Source organism: Crocodylus siamensis, chromosome 2, assembly GCF_052110815.1.
Source record: "Crocodylus siamensis isolate JL-2025a chromosome 2, ASM5211081v1, whole genome shotgun sequence".
NCBI lineage: Eukaryota > Metazoa > Chordata > Crocodylia > Crocodylidae > Crocodylus > Crocodylus siamensis.
Genome location: NC_143396.1, coordinates 19,800,930 through 19,826,202, shown reverse-complemented (window position 1 = coordinate 19,826,202; position 25,273 = coordinate 19,800,930). Strand labels below are relative to the sequence as shown.

The window sequence follows — 25,273 nt, the reverse complement described above, 5'->3', positions numbered from 1 at the left end:
GCATGCAGGCTTCGGGGCGGATGGTGGGGAAGGGGCCAAGGCTGTGCTCCCACAAAGATCGGGCCCGTTGTAGCCCCGCAGCTATCTACCCCTGGCACACCAACATTTTACAAGCATCTTTGGCACCTCATCCAAAAACGTTGCTGACCCCTGCTCTAACCTGTTCTTTTGCTGCTGTTGGTTGCTCACCTCCTCCCCAAACTGTGCCGGTCAGTGTAGTAGTCTGGGAGCTGACCATGCCCGTAAAGACTGAGGTGAAAAAGGCATTGAGCACTTCGGCCTTTTCCACATGTCTGTCACTGGGTTGCCTCCCCCATTCAGTAAGGTACCCACATTTTCCCTGATCTTCCTGTTTTTGTTGACATACTTGAGTAAATACTCTTATATTCTTCCCTAGTCATCTGTCCAAGTTTTGACTTCTTGTAAGCTTCCTTTTTGTGTTTTAGCTCAGTGAAGAGTTCCCTGCTAAGCCAAGCTGAACTTCTGCCATATATGCTAGTCTTCCTGTGCATCAGGATAGTTCATTTCTGTGCCATCAGTCAGGCGTTTTTAAAGTACACCCAGCTCTCCTGGACTCCTTTCCCCCTCAGAGTGGCCTCTCAGGGGATCCTGCTAATCAGTTCCCTGAGCGAGTCGGAAGTCTGCTTTTCTGAAGTCCAGGGTCCTTGCTGTGTTGCTCTCCTTCCTTCCTTCCTTTCTCAGGATCCTGAACTCAGTCATCACATGGTCACTGCTGTCCAATTTGCCATCCACTGCTACATTCCCCACCAATTTTTCCCTGGATGTCAGCAGATCAAAAAAAGCATTGTATCTGGTTGACCTCGCCAACATTTGCATCAGGATTGAGGAGAACACCACCTGAGCCTCTGTCCCTTTCACCCTGGCATCCAGAGCCCTGTAGCCACTTTTGATCTGCTCAGGGTCCACCCTCGCAATATCATTAGGTGCCTATACATGAGCTCTGAGGCTGCTGCAATGTGCTGGAATTCCGGCACGTCAGAGCAGACTCAATTAATCAAGTCTGCTGGAGCGTGGCAACCCATACTCTAGCAGCCTTCTGCATTTTTCAAATCAGTGTCTCTGTGCTTAAAAGTGGTGGCAGGGGCACTTGAACTAAAGCCCATCGAATGAGCTTTAGTTCAAGTGCCCCTGCCACCATTTTCAAGCAATGGGGCACTGACGTAGGAGATGTGGTGGCATTTTCATTACAGCAGCTCTTGGAGCCGTTCTAACCGGTGGGGTCCCCCAAGGCTCTGTCCTGGGACCCATACTGTTCAACATCTTCATTAATGATGTGGACATTGGAGTTAGGAGTGGACTGGCCAAGTTCGCCGATGACACCAAACTTTGGGGCAAAGCATCCACGCCAGAAGATAGGCGGGTGATCCAGGCTGACCTGGACAAGCTCAGCAAATGGGCAGATGAGAACCTGATGGTGTTTAACACCGAAAAATGCAAGGTTCTCCACCTTGGGAGGAAAAACCTGCAGCACCCTTATAGGCTTGGCAGTGCTACGTTGGTTAGCACTACAGAAGAAAAAGACTTGGGGGTCATCGTTGACCACAAGATGAACATGAGCCTCCAATGCGATGCTGCGGCTAGTAAAGCGACCAAAATGCTGGCGTGCATCCATAGATGCTTCTCGAGCAAATCCCGGGACATCATTCTCCCCTTGTACTCGGCCTTGGTGAGGCCACAGCTGGAGTACTGCGTCCAGTTTTGGGCTCCACAATTCAAAAAGGATGTGGAGAAGCTTGAGCGAGTCCAGAGGAGAGCCACGCGCATGATCAGAGGTCAGGAAAACAGATCTTACGATGACAGGCTGAGAGCCATGGGACTCTTTAGCCTGGAAAAGCGTAGGCTCAGGGGTGATCTGATGGCCACCTAGAAGTTTATCAGGGGTGACCACCAGGATCTGGGGGAACGTCTGTTCACCAGAGCGCCCCAAGGGATGACGAAGTCGAACGGTCACAAACTCCTGCAAGACCGTTTCAGGCTGGACATAAGGAAGAATTTCTTTATGGTCCGAGCCCCCAAGGTCTGGAACAGTCTGCCAGCGGGGGTGGTTCAAGCACCTACATTGAACACCTTCAAGAGTAAATTGGATGCTTATCTTGCTGGGATCCTATGACCCCAGCTGACTTCCTGCCCTTTGGGCAGGGGGCTGGACTCGATGATCTCCCGAGGTCCCTTCCAGCCCTAATGTCTATGAAATCTATAATTCCAGTGCTGCCCTCCCCATCCTTGGAGCATGTTTAAAAGTGCGCATTGGTGCCCACATGGGTGAGCATAGGGTAGTAGTCAGAGGGTTGGATGAATCTCAGTAATCCTTCTGTGACTTCTTGGCCCTGGACTCCAGGAAAGCAGCAGACTTCCTAAGACAACAGGTCAGGCTGGAAGACAGATGACTCCGCCCCTGCAGAAGAGAGTCTCAAACCACCACCACCCATCACTTCCTCTTGGTGACAGTGGTCTTGATCCTCACAACTGGGAATGCCTGGCCTGGCCTGGCCTCTTTTACCACAGAGTCTCTTGGTAGGGCCCCATATCTGTTCTCCAGGAAAACTGCTGCAGGTCGGAATGAAGACTTCTGCTTGCTGCCAGTGCTTACAAGCTTCTACCTTCCTGGGAGTCCATGTCCTCTTCCTTCTCTAGTGCCACCTATGAATTGCGTAAATTAAAGTGGGGGAGGTGGGAAGGAGACAATCTTTCTCATTTTCTTCAGTTTGAAATTTTTCAGAACTCTGGAATAATTACAGGAAACAAAAAATTCAGACAAGAGTGGGGGTTAGCTATTAAAATGTGTTTCTTTGCCTCTGTTATTCCATCTATAAAATAGGACTGATGTGAGTTGCATATCAGCCAGATGGGTTGGGGATGTGATGCCTGTTTTTGGAGCCAGAGACATGCTCCCCATTCACATTCCAGCATGTAAAATGAGACAAAACAGCTTTTTTCAGTGTTTCTGGAATCCCTGCTTTTCACTGGACATGTTCTTCCTGTCCTGAGTCACCTCTTTGCATTGCTGCTCAGTGATATGGTACAGGCTCAGCCTGTTAAGCCACTGTCAATTTATTATGTGTAATTTCCAGGTCAGTGTTGTGTGGACTCATGACAGAGTAGGAGGATTAACAAGCTTCAGTGCAGTTTGCTTTTCTTAATTATGATCTCTGCAGGGGAAACCAAGTCCATAGAGTTCCCTGATTTAAAAAAAAAAAAAAAAAAAAAAAAGAACCCCCGCCCCCCCAGCGGTTTATTTTGTGTAGGAGAGGGGAGCGCCCTTTACAAAAGCACAAGGAGTCAAGTTTGACTCTGTCTGTGTGACTGTTAATGCTGCGTGTCTGTACGGCTCTCCTCTACCCCAGGAAGAGGCGGCCTTTTCGTGCAGTGGCCAGAACATGTCAGAGGAGGGCCGGTAGATCTGGCCTGGTGCCATAGGTTGCTGACCCTTGCTGTACACAGACTCCCCCGCCCCATCTCGTTTTCTGCCTTTCCAGCTGCGATCACCTCCAGCTCCCCATAGCATATAGGTGAAGTGGCATATGGTTTGTTAATCTTTATGCCCATTCATGGGAATGCAGGGCTGGAAAGGCCTTCCTGAGCCACTGAGTCCACTCCCCTTTGGTCACAGGCAATAGTTAACCACAGGAATCCCCCAAATGACCTCTGCAAAGCCTGGCTCATAATTACTTGGAGTAATATCAGAAATGCCAAGAGCACCTTCCAATATACTTTAGGTAAAAGGAAGGGAGACAAGGGCACTATCAATGCAGCCACTGGGCAGTACTTGGTCAAAAAAGCCTAAGAAAAAGACCAGGCCTCTGTTGGGGGGTAGAGTTGTCATGTCTCTTTGTGCACAGTAACCTCTCCTCCCTGCACTGCATAGGACACCTGTTGGCTGCATTGGGCGCGCTCGAGATATTAACTGGCTGGTCCGGTGGGAATTTTGCTTTCGTCCCAGGTAACCCTGGTGTGAATACGGATTCTGTGGTTCCTCTCTCACACAGTGAGAACAGCAAATTGTTCATGGCTAACTTTAAACTAGAAACAGCTGAAAGAAATTAAAGTTCTCCTCTGGGAGTCACATGGTGGATCTTGGCTCCAATATTTTGTTCCCTAGCAAACCATGTAGCATCTGTTTTGGGGGTGGGGGAGGGGAGAGCACAGTGCAGGAGCTGAGATCCTCTTGACAGCAGGGACAGGCGGGTGTTGTCTGGCGTTCTGTACCTCGAGATAGGCGGTGTTTACGCAACCTCAGTATTCTCCAGTTCTCTCCTTCTGCCTCAGCATTGGAGTTGCTGATTTTTTTCCTGCTGGTGGAGGGGGTGAAGCCTCTCACCAAATCGGTCCGTGCTGCCAGGAGGAAGTAGATGAGGCATCTCCCTTTTTACTCAGGCCACCAACCCCCTGCCAAGACAAGAGCTCAGCGTTCTCCCCTACCACTTCTCTAGAGACTAGAAAATCTAGCATTAGGCACTTCTAATAACTATGGCTTTAGCAATCATCACGATGCATCCTTTTTGCAGGCCCTGATGCTGCTGGTTCCAGCTTTCTTGTTAATCGGATGGGCTCCTAATGTGATTGTGCTGAGTGTTGGACTATTGCTGTACTCTTTTGGTGAGTTGTTCAAGCACAGAAACCTGTGTGGGGCAAACCCACTTCACAGATTTCTTCACCCCTACTGAAGATACATGGCTTTATAGAATTGATCCTAGAAGGTGACTTTCTTGCTTAAAAAAACCTGGAAGGATTTGGAACTCTGGGTGTTTTTTGATGCTGCTTATATCTCTGGATGTTGCCATGGTGATGTTTGGAAATGTCACCAGTGCTCATATTGTCTCAGTTTATAGGGGAGCATTCAGATTCTGTGCCCTCTCCCCCTGAGGACCTAATGGCAAAGTGTTTATTAAGTAAAAATACTCAACTGCTGCTTTTCAGAGCTGCATTATTCCATTGCAGCATGGACACCAGGTTGAGGATCCCTTATAACTTGGAGGTGAAGCATGGAGTAGCTGTAAGGGTACAAGTGAGAGGTCCTGCATAAGAACACTGATTAATGTTACAGCATAGCCAAGGGAGGGCTCAGCTGACTGTATAGTTTTGTGTTCTCTTGCCCCAAGTACAGGAGAGGGGAAAACTTTGAGCAGTTTAGAAAGAAGCATGTGTAGGTGTGTGTACATGCAAGTATGTATGTGGGTCTGCTTTTATTATTTATTTATGCCCCCCCACACACATACCACATGCCCCCAAATAAGATGTGTCCATTAGTTTGGGAAAGCAGACTGAAGGGGAAAAAAAAAGATCTTTCCAGTTGTGGCTGGATCCTGACCATAGGGACTCTGGCCACTGACTGAATCCTGGCCCTTGTTGCTCGGCCAAAAAAAGCCAGTTCTAACCCTCTCGCAGTCACTAATTGGCAGCAGCTTTTGGCTGCTCAGAAAAAAGCTGCTGCCAACTTAACAGTGGCTGTAAAAGGATTAAAACTAACTGATACTGAACAGTGGACTGCCCCTGCCTCTCTCCTTCCCAGGCTGGGGGAGAAGGATGCTCCCAGCAGCCATTGCAGCAGCCCTATGCTTCAATACAAGCACAGAAATCAGTTCTCCTACTTAAGACACAGATCATGATTTTGCAGGGCTGTTTTTTCTGAAAAAGGTGCGTCTGCTATGTGACTATGCTTGTATGTATAGAACCACATGTGTGTAACTATATGTATATATTTACGTGTATATATAACATATATGAAGGCAAGCAATTTCCACAACTTCAGGCCTTCAGAAAGCATTTAAGCATGAACTTATACTTTTCTGAGTAGAAATGGGATCTTTTAAAATGTTATTTGCTTTAAGGTGAGGCCATGTGGCAATGTGCCTGGCCAGGACTGGGTGATGGAGGGGTGCACATTAGGCCTATGTGATTAGGGAAGTATTCAATTTGGATTTGGCCGATTCAGAGGACAGTGATTTGATTCAGTGATTCGAATCACTGTCCCCATTCAATTTGGCTGAATCAGAATTGGAGATTTGGTGCCGATTCAGAGTGGCTGGGGAGAGTCAGGCACAGCCAGGCAGTTGCAGGTTCTCCCATGGCTCCTCTGGTTGTGCCTGCCTCTCCCCGGGCAGGGGAGAGCCACAGGAGAAGCCCCCATGGCTGCCCTGCTCAGCCATATCCCCTGCCCAGCCCCAGCCTAGTTCTGGCACTTTAAAAAAACCCAAAAAACTAAATAAATAAAAGCCCCTCACTCACTGGCTCTGGCAGTGAGGATCAGGGCCTCTGAGGGCTTGTGGAAGAACCCCCCCATGCAGTGGGTTGCAGCAGGGATTATTCTCTTTCCCCCCCCCCCGCCAAAACACCCATGGGAGCAGGGGTGGTTCCAGCAGTCACCCAGAGCCCAGCACTGCTCAGCCCCAGCTCCCAGACCTGGGTGCAGCAGAGCGTTGCGCACTGCCATGGGGCAGCTGCTGTGTGGGTGCAGGGAGGCAATCCCCACTGCCCCACGATGCATTGAGGCCCCGATTGCTGCTGCCAGAGCCAGTGAGTGTGGGGCTTTTTTTTTTTTTTTTTTTTTTAAAAGTGCCAGCAGGCTGGGGCTGGGGCTGGGCTGCGCAGCCATGGAGGCTTCTCCCACAGCTCCCCCTGACCAGGCAGAGGCAAGCTCAGACAGAGGAGTTTGTGGGAGAAGCTGCAGCTGCCCGGCTGTTCCTGCATCTCCCCAGCTGAGCTGAATCTCCAAATCTCTCTGAATCTTTTCCAAATCAACTCAGAGGCTTCCGATTCAATTTGGATCTTTTAATAGGTCTCCCCATTCAAGTCAGGTTCAGAGGTTTGGCCGCCGAATCAGGCCAAATCTCCTTTGAATTGAATCAGTGACTGAAGCTTTGCACAGCCCTAGTACACGTGTGCAAATTATTTAAGTGGTTAAGCCCAAATCTTATCTATAAATTGAGCTGCTTGAAAATTAAATCATCCAAGTCTATTGAGCAAGGCCAAGCTTGCGGCATTTGACAGTTTTCCTTCTTGCCGAAGGATGGCTGATTTTGTAGCAGTATCTTGAGAGAAACGTGATCTATTTCAGTAAGAAAGCAGTTGTCACTGACAAATCTTGGCTCATGTGTGTTAACTTCCTTAGCCTTGGCATCTGCAGACTGTATTGCAGAACAACACAGTGCTTTTATCCACCTACTCCACCCATATTTTAATCTTTTATATCTCTGAGGACACTTTCCAGTTCTGCACATGGCTGTTTTACTCAGACATGTGACCCATGAACGATTCCCTCCCCCACTCTACCTGACAAGAAGATGGAGATCTGGAAAACTCCCATTTAGTGGACTAGAATGTAACTGACCCATCTACTCCCTTCCCCTGCACTCTGGGGGAGAGAAATTTTAATGTAAAACAGCTGCTGAACACTCAAAGCCCTTATGGCTCCAAGGCTTGTTTGTGCAGGTTGGCTTTGAGGAGGCGTTTTTATTATTAAACTAAATCAAACCTTATGATTCATTGTTGGTAGAATGCCCTAAGGCTCGGCATCTTTCTGTGTAGCAGTAACCCGTTGGGCTGCATTCCTGGTTGTTTCTCTCCTGGCTATTTTTGGGCTTTCTGCTGCTCCATGATATTCTAACCTGCTTTTACTGATTTTTCTAGCGGCTGCTATCGTTGTTCCATGCTTGTCAGCAGTGGTGTCAGGCTACGGTGAGTGTCTCACTGAGTATTATGCTTGTCTGCATGAAACTAAATTAAACCAAAGCCATGTTTTAAAGAAATATTCACTTCTACTTGAGAGGTTTTGGTGAAGCAGCAATAGACGTTTCAGGCAAGAACTGCTCTTTCAGAGCAGAGGCAAGGTTGCCTTTCCAGTTTCTCCTGATGACAACCCACGAAAAAGAAAACACCTGTGCCCACCTCTGAGCACCCTCAAGGGAAATCAGCAATGCTCTCAATTAAAAATAAAGCCAGTCAGCAGATCCTCTGTGTTGACAGGCTGCACTGTTGTCATGGAGTGGCCCAGGCCTGTATTGTACAGGTTTCCCTTGCTTTATGTGGTACATGCATTCCTGCAAAACTGTACATAACTCAGATTTACATAAAGAGAACCCACTTTACAAAGTAACAAATAGGGACACATTCCAAGACCTCGACTGCATTGGCAGCAGGTAAGTCTCTTGGGGCTGCACTGGGCTCTTCCCAGTGTGGGGGCTGGGTTGCACTTGGGGCGGGCAGTGGTGCTGGAGTGGGGGGCCTGCAGCCATCCCAAAATTCTGCAGCCCCAAACCCACTTCCCAGCACTACCACTGCCTGCCCTGAGCGCAGTGTGGCCCAACCCCTACCAGGAAGAGCCTGGCCCCAGGGGCTGGGATGAGTGGGGCCTTGATCTGCCCCTGCCCCCAGGGGTGAGGGGGGGAGTAGGGCTGCAGCTGGGGCAGAGGCAGGTGCTGCACAGATGGGTCAGGGCACAGCTCCTGCTGCGGCCAGGGGCAGTGCCAGGCTCTTCCTGGTGGAGGGAGTTGGGCTGCGTTGGGCTCAAGGTAGATGTCAGCGGCACTGGGAGGGAGGTTTGGGGGGACTGTGGTGAATTTTGGGGTGGTTGCAGCCTGCCCAGTGCTGCTGCCACCCACCTCAAGCGCAGTCTGGCCCAGCTCCCTGCCAGGAAGAGCCTGACACTGTTCCTGGCCCCAGCCAGCAGCAGCAGCAGCAGGAGCTGCACCCCACGCTCTGTCCCAGCTGTACAGCACCTGCCCCAGCTCCTGTCCCACTCCCTCCCTCGTGGGGGGGGGGGGCAGATGGAGGCCCCACTCACCTCAGCCCCTGCTCCTGCCTGTGCCCTACTCCCTCCCTCACCACTGGGGTCTCAGTCTGCCCCTCTGCCCACAGCCCTTTTCCCTCCTCCTGCTGATTTACCTACTGCCAATCGCATAAGAGTGAATTTACCTCTTGTATAACAAATTTTGGGTATAAAAAGGTCATTGCATAAGAGCAAATTCACATATACAGAGCTGCATAAAGCGAGGGAAACCTGTATTAGTAAGTTTTTAGGATAGTGATATTCAATGCTAATAATGAATGACCTATGCATACCCAGAGAGACCCCATCCTTTGATCGCTTCCTCAAAACTTGCCACCCTTGCCTTGGAAGGGAGAAGATACCTTGCGTTCCAAACTGGACCCTCTTGGCATAGAAAGCACAGAGCAATTCTGCCTGCTCCTGCTGCAGGCAAATCATCAGCACTTACTGAGCAGTGGTGATGTCTAACTATCAGTAAACCATCTACACCCATTGTCATAAGATCCTGTCTCTATATCAATGGCACAGTTACTAAATGCTTCCTAAACCAGCTCCTAAAGAAACTTACAGCATCTGGGTTCCTTCATTCACTCACTCCCACTTCCTGTACAATCATAACCAAAAGGGAAGGTCAGGAAGGGGATGTTACAAAGCACAAGGAAATCAAGGACCTCACAACAGCCTCCTGAAGAAGAGGAACTTGCTGGCTTCAGGTATTCACCATTTCAGTGCGAGAAAGATGGGTCCAAAGTTGAGGCTGTTTGTTTCAAAAGACAATTATGCAAAATACACAAAGAAAACACAGCTATAGTACCCTACACTGGAAGACTGATTTCTTGGCTTGCTCCCCCTCCAGTACCATTTCCAGTATTGGTAAGGGCTGCTAAGGAATAGCACTTGCCACTGCTGTGGCAAAAGATTGAAAAACTCTTCCAGCAACAAGAACAGAAAGCAGCTATTTAAAATCATCATTGCATCACATAGAGCAGTTCATTTGTTTGGCTTTTGCAGTGAGCTGATGAGCAAGCCCTTTCAATAAGCACTTGTATTTCTGCTTCTCAATGAAGGCGTCATGTTCACTGCCTGTTCAGTGGAAAGCAGAGCTGCCAAGGCAGCAGACTGGTTGGGAGGTGGGGGAGGGGAAGGAGGTGTGCACAAAACCAACCCAGAAGCACTAACTGGTGCTGAACTTTGCCTCCCCAGGCTCGGCCAGCCAGAAAGGGAGAGTGATGGGAATCCTGCGGAGTCTGGGTGCCCTGGCAAGATCTGTAGGACCAATCGTATCAGCAACAGGTGGGTCACTGCTGTTTTACACTGACACTTGACAGCATGAACCTCTCAGCTCTTTCAGCCTCTTAGCTACCAGATTGTGGAAAGCAGACATTTTTGTGACCAGCAAACCCATAGCATTCCCAAGGGCTGGATGTCACAGGGAGGGCAGCTTTCACTGACGACATCAGCACAGCTATTTGTGATGTCTGAAGATATTTTATTAGTCTGTTTTTCTGAAGTTCCTGTAGTATCGGCAGTTTCTGCTGATCTCCATGTGAGTGCCAGACACTGAACCAAGGTTCTGGACCTTGTGCCCTGCCTCGTCCAAAGGCTCCTGCTACCAAGAGAAACAGAACTGTACTGTGTTGATGACATGATGCTCTGCCAAGGGGCTGTGCTGGATTGCAGCATGTTTACCCCAGGGAGTGAGGAAAGAGCTGTTGGTTCTAGGGGCAGAATGCATCTTCTTGTCATCCTTCAGCGCTGGCTCTCTCCAGTACTGCAGAAACAAAAATCAAAAGGAAAGCATGCTCTAATCTGGGGACAGACAGGACAGCAGCAGATAGGGCAGTGAGTAAAAAGCAAAAGAGATCAGGCAGGGAGCTCAGGGCTCCGAGGAAAAAGCAGAGCAGCAAATCAGACAGGGGAATGGCATTGGAGTGGCACTTGAGGAGGAGGGGGCTAATCTGGCTTGCCAACCAAAAAGGTGTGCTGCCTTTGCCCCAACTGCTCTAGTCCCTGGATCAGTTTCCTTTGGAATGAAAGTCCTGCCATACTTGCACAAGACGGCAAATACTGGGACAACAGGCCTAAAATATCTACAGAGTGAAAATCAGTCTACAACACTGCAAGGATGTTGGGAGTAAGGATGTCAAGCAAGGTGGAGCACCTGGGTGGGGTTTGAACATAGGCAATGACCAGAGGAAGACTGGAGAGAGAGGCAGTGAGGATACAGGGGTGCCAAGGCAAGACACGCAGTCTGCTGGGGGAAAGCAAATGCCAGGTGCTGTCAGTGCAGCCATGAGGAACTACTGTTATGTTGCAACAAAAAGAGTGAACAATATTTTAGCTTTATTTAGGTTTAGGGATGGTAGGTCTATTGGGCTATCAGACATAATGGTTGGGGATACCACTTACTGCTGGTGACCGCAAGAGTCTGATAGCAGATGGCTTACTCCACATGCCAGACCTTTGGTCTGCCTTGACAGAATCCGCTGCTTGCCACAGTCAAGAGAGAGAATACTGAGCCAAATGGACCTTTGGTCAAATCAGGCTTAGCTCATCTCATTGCAAGTAAACCCAGGAAAGGGAAAGGGAGTAATATGTAGAAAAGCAGTGAGGATTTTGGACAGAGCAAAACCTTCCTTGAGATGAGTCCACTTGTTCTGAGTAACCAGCTGAGGCCTGGCTGAGCAGGACCATGTCTGCAGCACTGCATTGAGCAGACAGACGCCTTCCCCTACTGGCACAGCTTTGAGCTTCTCCGGTAGCTCGGTTGCCTATTTGTGTTCTTCTGCTGGGAATCATTACTTCATGTGTCAGAGGTAGAAGGACAAAGATGGCATTTTGGCCAAGGTAGGGAGCCTGCAGCTTTCCCCCTCCTCCTACACCCACAGGAACAACATATGAAGCTTCCTGGTCTTGAGTGTTTGTGCGAGTGCTGGGTGGGGTGGGGTGGAGAAGCCAGTGCTGGCTGGATCCAGACCAGCAGTGTGATGTGACACATACAGACAGACTTACTTTAAAGCAGGGGTGCTCAGTCCCCAGCCCTTGCATAGCCGGATTGGCCTCTGCCACAGTGTCCTGCATGTGGGATTGAGCGCACTGGCTGGATCTGGCTCATGGATAGACTGAGCATCATTCATCTGGCCTAAGGGAGAAAAATTTTTGGATACCCCTGCTTTAAAGTGTTGTACAATCAGGCAGGAGGGAGGCTGTATTCTTGAGGGCTGGAAGAGGAAGAGCTCCACTCATCACCCTTACAGAGCAGTCCCACTGAATAAAAAAGCTGCAGGTCTGTCAGCAGCAAGTTCCAGACTAATGTTTAGCAGCAGCTCAAATGTATGGCTCTGGCTTCTTCTACTTGGCCCCTTGAGCCTGCTGCTCCCTTCTTTCTTCCTCAGCATTGTCTTCTCCCTCTCCCTCCTCCCCACTGCGTTCTTTCTGCCTGCTGTCCAAAACCAAGGGCCTGTGAAGTGCAGAGCAGCTAAGACGGCTCCACCCGGGAAATTAAACTATTGGAGTTAAACATGAATAAGGTAACATAAGGTGGGTTGGGGAGAGGGTGTGGGCAGCAGTGCCTGTCTGCTGAGCAGCAAGGTGGTCTCTTGTCAAGACCTACCCCTGAAAGTCCAGTTTGTTTAGATCCCGGAATTCAGACAAGCCTTCTGGTAGCACGAGGCCTCTGCTGATTTTAGCCAGGGGCTGCATATAGGACAAGGAGTTGTGGGTGCCAGGACATAGCTGTCCGCTCACCCAGACTATGCACATGGTCCGAGCTGTATCGAGTCCACGAAGGATGTCTTAGTCACTGAAAAGAAGTGTTGTTTTCTTTGCAGTTTATTGGCTGGCAGGAGCAGAGGTTTGCTTCACTGTTTGTGCAGGCTTCTTCCTGCTCCCCTTCCTGCTTCTTGGCTGGATGAAACAGCAAACAAAGAAGGAGTAGCTAACGTGAGGAGCAACCTGATGGCTACTGCAGCACTGCCACCATGTTCCCAGCAGCTCCAGGCACAGCGTAACAGCAGCTGGCAAGAAGCAATTCCTATCTGAGGAGGGTTTCTTAAAGGGAGCGCCACTTCTACTGTGCAGTCCCCACCAGCATTTGCACTGGCACAGTATCACTCCGATTTCTTATCTCATCTCCAATGTGTTCTTCACAATACAGCCTGTGAGCTGGTTCAGCTGGCTCTGAGAACAGACGCATGCTGTACTCTGGCCGGCTAGGATGGTGACATCATACCATGGCTGGTTAAAAGCATATTTATGGGTAGAAAAATCATGCTGCTAAGTATGCTCTGAGACCTGCAGCACAACTTGTGCTGGATATAAAAACCATGTGGGTTATGTACAATTTCCATCCAGACACAGCAAGTGAAATACCATCATGCCACATGATCATGAACACAGTGTACTAATTTTTTATTTTTTACATATATTTTCTTTGTAGGTTTCATTTAAAACACTAACAACTCATCCTAACAGTCTGGCAAAACCTGCAGTCCAGAGGAGGGTAAGGGGTAGGTTACTGACCAAGAAGTAATTCACCCAAATTAGGTCCTGATGAGGAAATAGATCATCTTTCTTTTTATTTATCTTCCTTTCATACTTACTTTGCCAGAAATGTTTGCACTGCCCCCTTCAGTTACCAGTAGCCTGTGGGATGTATTAGGGGCAAGAGCTGATCTCTCTTAAAATATATACCTGTTGCCCTAAACTCTTAATATTAAAAACAGCAGCTTATGATTTGTAAGCCCTTCTAGCAAGAGCACATTCTGTTGTCTCAACACTGTGTTTACAGCCTTGACAAAGGATCATGAGCAAGTAGGTGCCCTCATTTTTATATGCAGTATAGTTGGAAAATGTATTTAGCTTCTTTTTATACTTGTTATCCGTTGTCACAAGATTTTGAAAGCTACACTGTTGTTTTGCATTAAACAGTCACATTGTGCCTTTGTCTGCTGCAGTTCAGGTACACAGGAACAGTGAACATCACTAGGGTAATTGGGGAGGGAGGAGGAAACCAGGGCAGCAGCCCCGGGTGTTAATTTTCTGTCCCCAACCCCCAAATCAACAGCCACTGGTGGCAGCCAGGAGCAACCACTGCCCCATGTGTTACTCACAGAGCTGCCCAATGGTCACTTTTGTTATGGTTGGTCCCTGACCTACTTCAGGTCCTAACATCATGCTGATGGCACTGCTCAGGATAGTAGATGCTCTCTACTTGGTCTATCACAAGCGATGTGAAGCCAAGTCCTCTCCTAAAGGAGGCAGCCTCCAGGAATCCAAGCCTCAAAAAGATCAGTTAGGGGCCATCACTGCAAAACTTTCCCTGCCTACAAGCACAAGTGTGAAGAACCATGCTTCCTGACATAGTACATGGACTTCAAAGTCCATCCTGTTAGCTACTTTAATTTTTTAAGTAGGTCAGAACTTGCAGAATAAATTAACAGGCCAGAAAGAGTCTCAAATGGTCAGGTTTGTTTTCTATCTTACTTGCTCCCACCAACTATAGTCCTGAGTGGATGCCTTTCTCATCTTCCTTTTCACTTGTGCTGCTGAGAAAAAAATATTGCACTGGCAGGGAGATAGAGTCTATCAGAGAAATTCAGACACTCCCCAAGTGAAAATACAATAGCTTCACAGGCTGATTCCTATTTCCTAGCAGATCTCTTAGCTTTTATTAAACCTGATTAACAGCCCAGGGTATGCAAGGGAAGACTGGTTGAGCTTGCTGTTACCTAAAAGGTACTGAAAAGTTCCCCTCCATCTGAGGCATGTGTGTCTAGGATCTTCTGATTCAAGCTAAGTTTCTCCCTCAGACTATGATAAACAGCATCCAGTTAGGTAGAGAATGCTCAAAAAAAAAGGCCTTGAGAGAGATGGTGTGGGAGAAGCACACAAGGCTTCCTGGTGGTTCATACATCTGCCCAAGTTGGGAAAGAGGTAGGGTCTGTCTCCTCTAACGTAAAACAGATGACAAGAAACTGGACCTACACATGCTAAATGACTCAATGTTGCAGCACTACTTTTTAGACCTCTTGCCACATAGCAAATCCATAGCTTTTTAGGCACAGTGCACGGAGAGCGAGCTGCTGAAACATGGGGTTGACAGAAGCTGGCATGCTGAGGAGGAAGCCACCTGAGGTAGTCAATAGAAAACAGTGAGGAGAGTATAGTGGCTGAAGTCTCACCCTTGTCAGATTTAAGTGCCTAGCTCAAGACTACAGAGAGATGTCACCCTCCACCTAGCATTAACCCTGCCTGAACACTCCCCTGAGTCAAGACTTCCATCTTTCAGAAAACATGGTAGCAGGAGGGCATGGGAACTAACCTAGTCGCTAGCACACTGACCCAGTGTGGGGAGTCTCCTGTTGGAGCTATTTCATTTTGCATGGGAAAACCGAGTAAGAGGCAGGAGAGAGCGCAAGGGAGCGCTGATGGCCTGGTGCTAAGAACTCTCATCTGTGAGGAGAGAGGACCTGGGTTGCAGACCCTATTCCAAGGAATGCAGAAGTATTGTAATCATTCTGTGCAAAGTAAAAGAGCTTCAGCAGGACAGGACTGAATGATCCACATCCTTGAATGCCTTATAGCCTCCTAATTCACTCATGGATTTAAATCAGTTCAGGCTGGAGAATTACCACACTTACCATCTCCCATGTCTCAAGCAAGTGAGCTAACCCTGGACAACTATGAGTAAGAGACCAACACTACCTCTGCTAGCCTCGTCATGTTTGGGCTCATCTAGTACATCTACCAGACTGGGTCCCTCAAGCGAGAGAGACAGGGTAGCATCCCATGTGGACACCAGTTGAGCTTTGGCAGTTCTGGGCACTTAACTCACCATGTATCTGGGTCCATGAAGGCAGTTTTCCTTAAGTGCTCCCAAGGGTAACTGTTTTTCTGGTGTGGTTTAGTACTTGCCAAGGTGTTGGGGTTTAAGCCCACTTTATGGAAATGGGAGGCTCCTCCCTAGCTTGGTCCTGCAGCCATATGGCTGAGGGCAGGCAAAACTTGGAAGTATCTGAACCCCAGCCCTCCAGGCTTGGGCCTGTATGTAGGATGCCTGCAAAAAGATTCTGGAAATCTCTGAAGCCCCTGGTAGGGGTGAGGATGTTTGCTGGTTGTAGGGCCACCTATGGTTCTGGACTGACTCACGGATTTGGCTTGAAATATGAAAAAGTTCTTAAAAAAAAATCTGTTCTTAAACTGGCAGGGGGAATACCATGTATCTGTGTCCATGAAGGCAGTTTTCCTAAAGTGCACCTGGGGAGAACTCTTCTGGCATGGTTCAGTACCTGCTGAGGTGCAGCAGCTTTAAGCTCACTTTATGGAAATGGGGGGGGATCTTCGCCCTAGCTTGCTCCTGCGGCCTGATGGCAAGCAAAACTCAGGGGCATCTGAACCCCAAGCCTCTGGGCTTGCGCCTGAAAGTAGGATGCCCAACAAAGGAGTTGGAAGCATCTGAAGCCCCAGATGGAGGTGGAGGATGTTTGCTGGTAGTATGCCACTTACAGTTCTGGACTCTTGGACTTTGAATTAGTTTTGGCTAATTTGGTTTGGAATGCATTTTTTTTTTTAAGTGCCTGGATTTATCAGCCATAATATCTGATATGCCCTCCATGGGAGGGCTTAGTGTTGATGGATTTATGGACCTGGGAGGGGAATCGGAGCTTGCTCCATTCCCTCTATGCATCAGCGTGGTATTACAGTGTTTCCAGGAATAGTTCCCCCTTTGGGGAACATATGGCAGTATCAAAAGTAGAACTTACAATTGTGTTACTTGAGATGCCTGGTGGTCTTAGCAGTAAGGTGGGGTAGTTGTCAGCAGAGAATCAGTTTATGTGACTGTTCCTGCACCTGAATAGAGAGTGTGGTTGAAAGGGTGTGGCTTGGGGGCAGCTTGGACATTGTCATCATGGAATCATAGAAAATTAGGGCTAGAAGGGACCTCAGGAGGTCTAGTCCAGCATTTCTCAATCCCTTGGTCGCAACCCACTTAGCAGGTTGCAAGAATATATGAAAAAGGTGCAAACAAACTTTAAAAAACGGATTTGCCTTTAAAGGAGAAAATGTGGAATACCGCAGTTTTCCAGCCGATGAGGGCCTGCTTGGGGCCCCCGTGCGCCACCCCACACACCCAGCCCTACACGCTGGGGGGCTGGGGACAGGGCAGTGGGTCGAGGGAGGGGCACTGGGTCCGGACAGACCATCAGTGTTTACAAATGAGTTGTGGTACAACAAAGGTTGAGAACCACTGTCCTAGAGAATAACTACGTTTTTCTAAGTGCTGATTTTAATTACATACCTTTATCTTAGCTCTTATCTCTGCCACTTATGATCCAAGTTCAGGTCATTCCTTAGGTTACATCTTTTCTTCTTTCTTTCTTTCTTTTTTTTTAAAAAAACAAACAAAACAAAAAAACCTTTTTTCCCATGCCTTTCTAACCTTGGATAAAAGTTTCTATAGCTTCCTGTTTGTCTCTGGGAACACTTAAATCCAATTAGAACTGTGCTCAGAGGAGAAATGGAGTGATCCTAATGAATAACTGAAAAAGACAAAAAAGCAAATTTTATTCCCCCTTCTGTATGTCACTGCCTATGCAGCCAATCACTCAAACATATGCCTCCTACTTGAAAGGAATTTAAAAATTTATTTTGTCCAGGGAGGTGCAAAGAGCTCCTATTCTCTCAATAGGTAGCCTTTGTGTCTCACATAGCCTAAGCACTGGCAGGGAGTTGCTTATAGGCAGGTAACAGAAGCTAAATACAGGGTGGAGGGAAGAGAGGTGGGACCAGACATTTGGCCTGGGACACACATCGCCATCATCTTGGCATCCAGGTCTCGCTGGAGGAGGGGGTGAGGATCCCTCGCCACCTTTACCTAAGGGCTACTGGCAAGTGCATTAAGTAGACAGGAGAGCTGGAGTCTAGGCTCTTCTCAGCCTCAGTCTGAATCTGCATCTCCTGCTTCCCAAGGGAAGTGCCCCAAAAAAGAGGTTTAAGGTGGGAGCAGCTTGGCTCTTGCCACAGCATTTCAGCAAACTGTGTGGCATTTTTCAGATTTCAAACCACTAAATCAGAGCATGTGGACCAGGAGTTACCGTAACACAAATAACGAACCAAGAAGGGATCCGCTCACCAGAAGTGGTGCTTCTGAAACCTTGAGCATGTCCTGCCAGACAGCAGCTTACATCTGCATCTTGGTGTTAGCCCTTTAAGGGCAACGTTATCAATCCAATACACTGCTTGAGCAGGCAGAACTATAATCAACCTGGAAGGGATGACTGACCTTCCCGCCGCACTCAGCTCTGGCAGATTCGCTGAGGACGACACTGGCTGCAACATGAAGGGGCTTCTTTGTACTCTGTCTGCAAGCTCCTTCAATTAAATTTTAGATGCTGCTCCCTTTTACTGCCTGTCTCTGTTGTTTATTGTTACTTCAGTTCAGGGGCTCTGGCCAGACTGCTAGACACCACTCTAGTCTGGAACAGAGATGTGACCAGTTTATTTAGACCAAACCCTTTCTTCAACCATTACAACATGCTCCCACAGTGCTTCGACCAGGCCCATTTAGCTCCATTCTCATAGAGAAGCTAAAACTGTACCACAGCTTTTAGAAGAGAGAGGAAAAAACCCTTACACTTTTAAAGAAGACTTTTATTTGTAAGTAGAACTTAATGATACAACAAAGAAAGAAAAATACAGGACTTTGACTCCCCCACCCCAAAGTATGTAGCCATACTGTACACAACTAGATTTCATAATGTCATACAAAGAATTCAAAGAACAGACTACAAAATTAGAAAGTAAAAATCATTGCATATGTGGTCAAAGATAAATGGAAGGACTCCATTAACTGAAACATAGAGCAATTAGTAATGTAATTACGACCCTGGCGATAAAACACAATTTAGCAAAGTAAGATAAGTACTGTATGCTTCCTAGTGTACAGAGGACATACAAGGTTAAAATACAAGCTCAAAGCCATTAGTGCCATGCAGTCCTTGCTAAACATTGCTGTTTAGGTGTCTCTCTTATGCAGTGATGTGCTGTTGTTTCTAATTCCACCTTACCTCTACCCTTTGCATAATAGAAGTTAAATCCCTGGCGGTGTCGTTTACTACCACTAACCCTCTTTTCTCACTTGCCACCTTACAGTGCTAACTGGCATCTCTGGTGAGGTTGTCTTCTCTCCTTCCTTCACTACTTGAAACTGGTCTGAAGAATCCAGGTGTCAGAGGCCTAATGTAGGCCTTACCTATCTCTACAGCGCATAACCTGTAGCTACTGTTCCATGCTCTCCCACTGCACACATAAGGCATTCAATGTCTATGTTACTGGCTGTCAAACAGGGTTCTTCTGATACAGTCCTAAATGGCTCCACCCACAGTAAATTATTTTCAGGTACAGACACTGAAGGCAAGCCAATAGTTTTCTCCCATGGAAGGACCTGTTAAAAGTTTTCTGCTGTTACCACCAGAAATGGGTCATATCTGACCCCTAAAATTGCAAGGATTCCCCTCTTTTACAGTTGGGGCAAATGAAGATGTTTGCAGTCACACACACAAGTGCAGCAGAAGAAAATATTTTGCTTTTTCAAGGAAGTTCCTTGATGCTGGATCTGCGCATGTGCTCAGTGACAGAGGCACAAGGAGTACAAAGAGGATGGGAAATTCAAAAGTGACTATTCATCTTCCCAACTACGCTATGTGCTAAATGGTTATGGCAACCCCTGGAATGCTAGAAGGAATTTCTGTTCCTGACTTAACCACTGCTGGCAACACAGGGGCCAAGAAATACCAACTCCTGTAAGTGAAACAAAAGGATTAATATAAAAATGTGTAAGCATTTATGTTTTTGATGGTTGGTGGGGAGAAGAAGGGATGAAGACACAAGCCTGTAAACAGAGCTTATATGCAGTAAGTTTGCATTTGAACCTGGGGAAGTTTATCAACTTAGGGGAACCAGTATTAAGAATTAAGAACCAAATCCAAAAGGCAATTGCCCATGCTCTAGCTTATCACTTGAAAGTATCCCATATGCTTTCAGGTACTATTTTCCTGTTGAAAATAGGATGAGACCTCAAAAGACCAAACTATTGGGAGTTTGGTTCTTGCCAATCCATCACTTTTGTCAGAAAGGCAAGTCTATAAGGCAGGTTTCACTATATTGTAGTTTTTAGAAAAGCGAGGGTTCTTTGAACACAGACTCAGCAGAAAACACCACCATCAGTTCAATCTGCTTAGACACCACAAGGTTAAGTGCAAGTCCCAGCTATACCACAAAAGAGAATGCAAGTGAAAGAGTGTTGGATCTACTGTTACAATAGTGAACAGGAGCAATACGGAGAGTCTCGAAGCTGTACTAGCACACGATCTGTAATCACTGAGTACAGAAGCTTACATCTCAGTTCAAGAATGTGCCCTCTCTAAAATGCACGTGCAAAAGCATCCTCTCTGCAATGCGTTAGTTAAAAACAAGCCCCCACTTGTGACAGGTTAAGTACAATATTGGAACAGAGCACGGTCAAGAGTGAGCAGACGCTGCATCGGGAATGTGGCCTTGTGAAAAATATGCTCTTCTGTTAAGCAACATGGGCTTGAAATTAAAAACGGTGGTTTAGTGTCTTCCGCATGGAAGCCATTTTGTTCATTTACAAATTAGGACTTGGATCTGTGGTTAGCTGCTGAGAGCACAGGATTAGCACCTTTTTGCACGTTAGTTTCCTGTTATAGCCTTAAACAATCAAGCTATCACTTGAAGGGTTGGTTGGTTTATTTGTTGCATTCCTTTACATAATAAGACAAAACACTCAGTACAATCTGGTACATTCTAGTGGTTAATGAGTTTAGATGTTAAACTATGACAGTGTTTCTGCAGTGCATTTGGCCTTTAGGAGTCACTCTTCTTTTTGTTCTTCTTCAGGAAGGAAGGAGTGCGGAACTTCTTTTTCTTTTTGGATGGGGACTTTCCCGGGGATTCATCACTCCCTGGATCGGCAGTTGCCCCTTCCTCAGCTGTGGGTGTTACTGCCTCTTCCGCAGGCTGAGACTGGGGTTCTTGATTTTCCACTGCAGGTGACTCAGTCTGGCCTTTGGTCAGATCTTCATCACATCTACCTTCCTCTTCCTCCTTTCCAAAGGTTGGGAAGCTGAGTGCTTCTGAAGGCTCATCAGGGGTGAGGTCTGGGAGGGTTTGCTTGAAAGTTGCAGCATCACTGTCATCTTTGTAAGTCTGTTCCTGCAGTGTCTCTAATGGATCGACATGAAATATTTAGTTAGAGTGCACTGGCCCCCTTGAAAATGCATTAAGCTACATGATAGCCAGTGCTTCACGTGAGAGCCTAGTTCAGACTAACGTACATCCTGCCAAACTTGCATATTTACTTTCGCTTTGGGCACTGGGATACGTGGAATATCAAATACTTATTTTTACCTTCCACAGTTGATTTTATCCATGGTGGTCTAACTCACCAAGAGTAAATGGGAAGGGTTTATTCATAACATTGCAATGTTATTTTGTTTGCAAATGAAGGGAGAGTTTTTAGCACAGAGAACAAGGGATTAAACCTACAACTCTGGCATTCAGGAGTTGGTGTCACTTGGTTCCTAATTCTAACATGCTTTTAGATTTGGTGGGATGGAACAAGGTTACAGCTCACTACAAGCCTATGGCCAAAGGTCAGCTAAAATCATTAATTCCTAATTTGCCAACCCATTTATTTATAAGTCCAGTAACTCACATGATGCTTCTCAGAGAGGATTTGATGACAGAGATGATTTCCAACTGAGGTCTTTTATTGCAAAGCCTTTATTAATTTTTACAATATTTACTCGTGTTATGGGGTTTAGCATGTTGTTAAATTAAATTAGCCAAGCCCAGTTTGCACGGCCAACTTGCACTGGATGTGGCTGCTTATCCAGTCTTCCATTGGGGTTGGCCATGGGGTAAGTAGGTCTAAAGTGGTGCAAAGTCCTTGTAACAGTCTTATGCACACTCTGCATTTCAGCCTGACCTGACCTGGATCTCTGTAGTCATCAGTGATGTTTAGCAACATTCGGCTTTATACCCCTCTTCATAAAAAAAAATTTAATTACATCCTGTTACTGCAAAGCAAATGGGCTGGCACTGAGCACATAAGACCCAGTGTGCATGGGAACCACCAATTAATAAGCTTTCTGTTAGCCGTGTCAAATTCATAAGAGCTGCTGCATAACACCCACCAAGAGGATGAAAACCAGAGCGTGGTGGTTTGTGAACTACAAGAAAGGAAGGGGCAACATTTCTCCTTTAGTAATTCAAGGCTTGCTACCAGTGAGAGGATACATTTGGTAAGGGCATTAGATTTAATTTCAAAACACTGAAGATCATCACCACCACCTACAGACTCAGTATCTGACAGTATCTTTAAAGAACAGAACTGAACAGTCCACAGCCTGCGCCTCTGTGAATACCTGGTGTATTGTGAGCTCTCAGTGTCAGACTAGGAGAAACCATGTCAAACTCAGCATCAAGCCAACCGTTCCCAACAGAGACGTTAGAGGTTAAAATTATGTTAAGGAGAGGATTTAAAAAGGTAAAAGAGAAAGCTTTTATGTATGTTAAGAGTTGCCTCACAAGGCTCTAGTCTGATTAGCCCCTTATGACCATTTCACAGCAGTTTATTTGCGGTACAAAAACCCCACTAGTCTTTTCATTGTTACCAACTGTCTGGTTTTTTCCATCAGGAATTTGAGTGAAAGGCATTAATCAGACTAATTCCCTTGTGCGTGTACCATGAGTGATTTCCAAGGTAATTAGAAACTTAAAAAAAACCAAAACAAAAAAAGACCACCAAGATTTCTGGATTATTCACAAAAAAAAGCATTAGAAGCTACTGACATTTAGAACAGCATCTGCCCTTTCCTGTACACTACACTTACATAGAAATGATTTACAACTCATTTCTCCAGACGAACTAATTTGTGCAGCCTCAGGACCTCTCCTCAACTGGATCGTTCACTAGAACGAAGCAAGGATCTCCAACCCCGGGGCAGTTTTTGCAAGAATACGGGAACTCTACAAATTCCACATCAGTCCAATGGGACAACAGTCACCATGTAAGGGGCTAATGCCCTCAGGGACTTTAGGACTTCTATCAGCGAGGGGCTCAAAAGAAGTCCAAAACCAATTTCAGACATGACAACACTTAGGAATGTCAAAATCTCCCTGGAGATCTGGTATTTTCCACACACGCAGACAGCGAGGCAGTGAACTCTGCAGCCTATCAGTAACACTGGCATTTACAACTCTGGGCCTAATGGAGTTATGGAGATAAAAGGGTTTTTTTCAAACACACACGGGTTGCCAACTCTGACTGAAGCTATTCCAGGAGATTTTTTCCCCAATGTGATGTAATGTCATTAATTTCATTTTCTTAAACTATCCTATTAAGATCTCCCAGATTGCTTTCAATAGTCACCGGGAGATCAATGCCTATTCTGCTAGAGTCCCGGGAGATCAGTGCCTATTCTGGTAGAGTCCCGGCCAATCTGGGAAGGTTGGCAACTGTGTACACACACGTACACACACACACACACACACACACCCACCCACCCACCCACCCATCAAGTAACATTTTGAAAAGTATATCTGAAGTACAGTTGCAGTGAGAACAGTGTGTGTTTGGGAACAGCACCCTCACTCAACAGAGAGCCTGTCACTTGCAGATGTCGTGGTATTCAGTCATAACTTCTTTGGTTTGGAAAATACCATATTTTCTCACATACTGCCTGGCCTCAAATGAAACGTACACCTTGTTTTTCAAGGCAGAATGTATAAAAAAAACCAGAGTCAGGACTGAGTGTGAGATGTAGGAGTAAATCCTCCTGGAAAAGTGTCCAGGAAGTGTGGCACCAGGAAGTTCTTCCTGTCAATTGTGCCAGCTGCCTGGACTGTCTTTCAGGACACCACATTACTTCTTGGACATGTTGTTTCCAAGGGGACTTGTGCTAGATCACGCAAGGTTGGCCCCAAACCCTTCCAAAGGCAGTAACAAGACTGCTCCCTCTTTATTGCAAGTAGTTCTTTATTTAAAGTTCCTGTAAATCAAGTGTTGTTTCCACATAACAAGCCTCATCAAGATACACTATCAGGAGCTCACTTCCTGCTTCAGGCACAAGCTACAGCGCTCAGCCAAAAGCTATGGCTATGAGAGGGTTAACACAGGACTCCACTACCTGGGAAGCTGCTGTCTCCAGGCCTGCCTCTTTTTCAGTGAAGAAAACAACTTCCTCACTTAAAACACAAACCAATTTTGGGGGGTGATTTTGGGGCAATGGGCACATGTTGTATGTAAGAAAATATGGTACAAGCACATATGAATAAAATTTGTATTTTATTAGCCCTGCAAAGCCAACACAGGCAAAGTTCTTGTTTTACAAGCTTATTAATGATGTAAGAGGCACCCAAGAATAGTTCAGCTTGCATATCCTTTGACTTGCAAGAAGCAACTGCCTTTTGAACAAGAGCAGAGGCGTATAAATAAGGTGAAGCAGCTGTTGACTCTTACATATACAGGCATACCTCGTTTTATTGTGCTTCACTTTATTGCGCTTCGCAGACATTGCGTTTTTTACAAATTGAAGGTTTGTGGCAACCCTGCGTTGAGCAAGTCTATCGCCGCCATTTTTCCAACAGCATTTGCTCACTTCGCATTTTTTAGCAATAAAGTATTTTTTTAATTAAGGTATGTACATTGGTTTTTTTTAGACATAATGCTATCTATCGCACACTTAATAGACTACAGTGTAGTGTAAACATAACTTTTATATGCACTGGGAAACCAAAAAATTCGTGTGACTTGCTTTATTGCGATATTTGCTTTATCACAGTGGTCTGGAACCAAACCCGAAATACCTCCGAGGTATGCCTGTAGTCCCAAGGGAAGGTCACTGAGATATGTGGACTTTCCCCTTTCAAGATTCCAAACTTACATGTAAGATGCATTTAATTAACAAATATTCTGGGAAAGCAGCAACTAAAGGACTTAATGTCTGTCACTGTCTGAAAATGCCTGACTTTTTTTGTTAAAACACAAACAAAAAATAAATGAAACTCAGTAAACAACAAAGATGCAAGAGAATGAAGCAAAGCACAGAAAACTCTGGAAAAGAAGCAGAAACAAGTCAGAGTATGGGATGATACTTACTATGGTAACAGGTACTCTTTAGCATATCCACCTCCTGTTTGCAACGCAGCCACAAGAAGAAAAAAGCACAAGTAGAGAATCTGTGCATTCATCACAGCCATTGTGTTAAATTAGAAGAATGGTTGCAACCATTCTTATAGAAAACAGGATGCGATGAAGTAGTGAATGGAGACTTTGTAACAGACAAGTGAAAATATCCAAAGTACAAGGTAAAGGTAACACAAGACAAATTAGATTACACCCAGTATTGGTATTTATACCCTAGATTTTGCAACAACAGCAAAAAAAACACAAAACCCTAGACT

The 25,273-nt window shown here is 46.4% G+C and overlaps 2 protein-coding genes and 1 pseudogene across 24 annotated transcripts in view; 2 read left to right on the top strand and 1 right to left on the bottom strand.

Moving 5' to 3' along the window:
* SLC75A1 (solute carrier family 75 member 1) overlaps positions 1-13,724 on the top strand; it is a 36,162-nt gene extending 22,438 nt beyond the window's left edge. For 2 of the 4 annotated variants that reach the window (XM_090035471.1, XM_090035470.1), the window contains 4 exons: positions 4,527-4,617; positions 7,648-7,695; positions 9,989-10,078; positions 12,616-13,724. In XM_090035471.1, coding sequence (XP_089891597.1) covers positions 4,527-4,617; positions 7,648-7,695; positions 9,989-10,078; positions 12,616-12,722 — 336 coding nt within the window. In that variant the 3' untranslated portion in view covers positions 12,723-13,724. Of the gene's footprint in view, positions 1-4,526; positions 4,618-7,647; positions 7,696-9,988; positions 10,079-12,180; positions 12,316-12,615 lie in introns of those variants that run through there. The other 2 variants (XM_090035473.1, XM_090035472.1) reach the window with 2 other exon arrangements.
* Positions 13,725-16,344: 2,620 nt separating this feature from the next.
* Positions 16,345-16,513, top strand: LOC149870037 (U2 spliceosomal RNA; annotated as a pseudogene).
* A 1,902-nt stretch (positions 16,514-18,415) lies between these two features.
* The window catches only part of ADD1 (adducin 1), a 117,673-nt gene continuing 110,815 nt past the window's right edge, over positions 18,416-25,273 (bottom strand). For 15 of the 20 annotated variants that reach the window (XM_090035448.1, XM_090035460.1, XM_090035455.1 and 12 more), the window contains one exon: positions 18,416-21,030. In XM_090035448.1, coding sequence (XP_089891574.1) covers positions 20,672-21,030 — 359 coding nt within the window. In that variant the 3' untranslated portion in view covers positions 18,416-20,671. Of the gene's footprint in view, positions 21,031-24,967; positions 25,003-25,273 lie in introns of those variants that run through there. The other 5 variants (XM_090035466.1, XM_090035467.1, XM_090035468.1 and 2 more) reach the window with 2 other exon arrangements.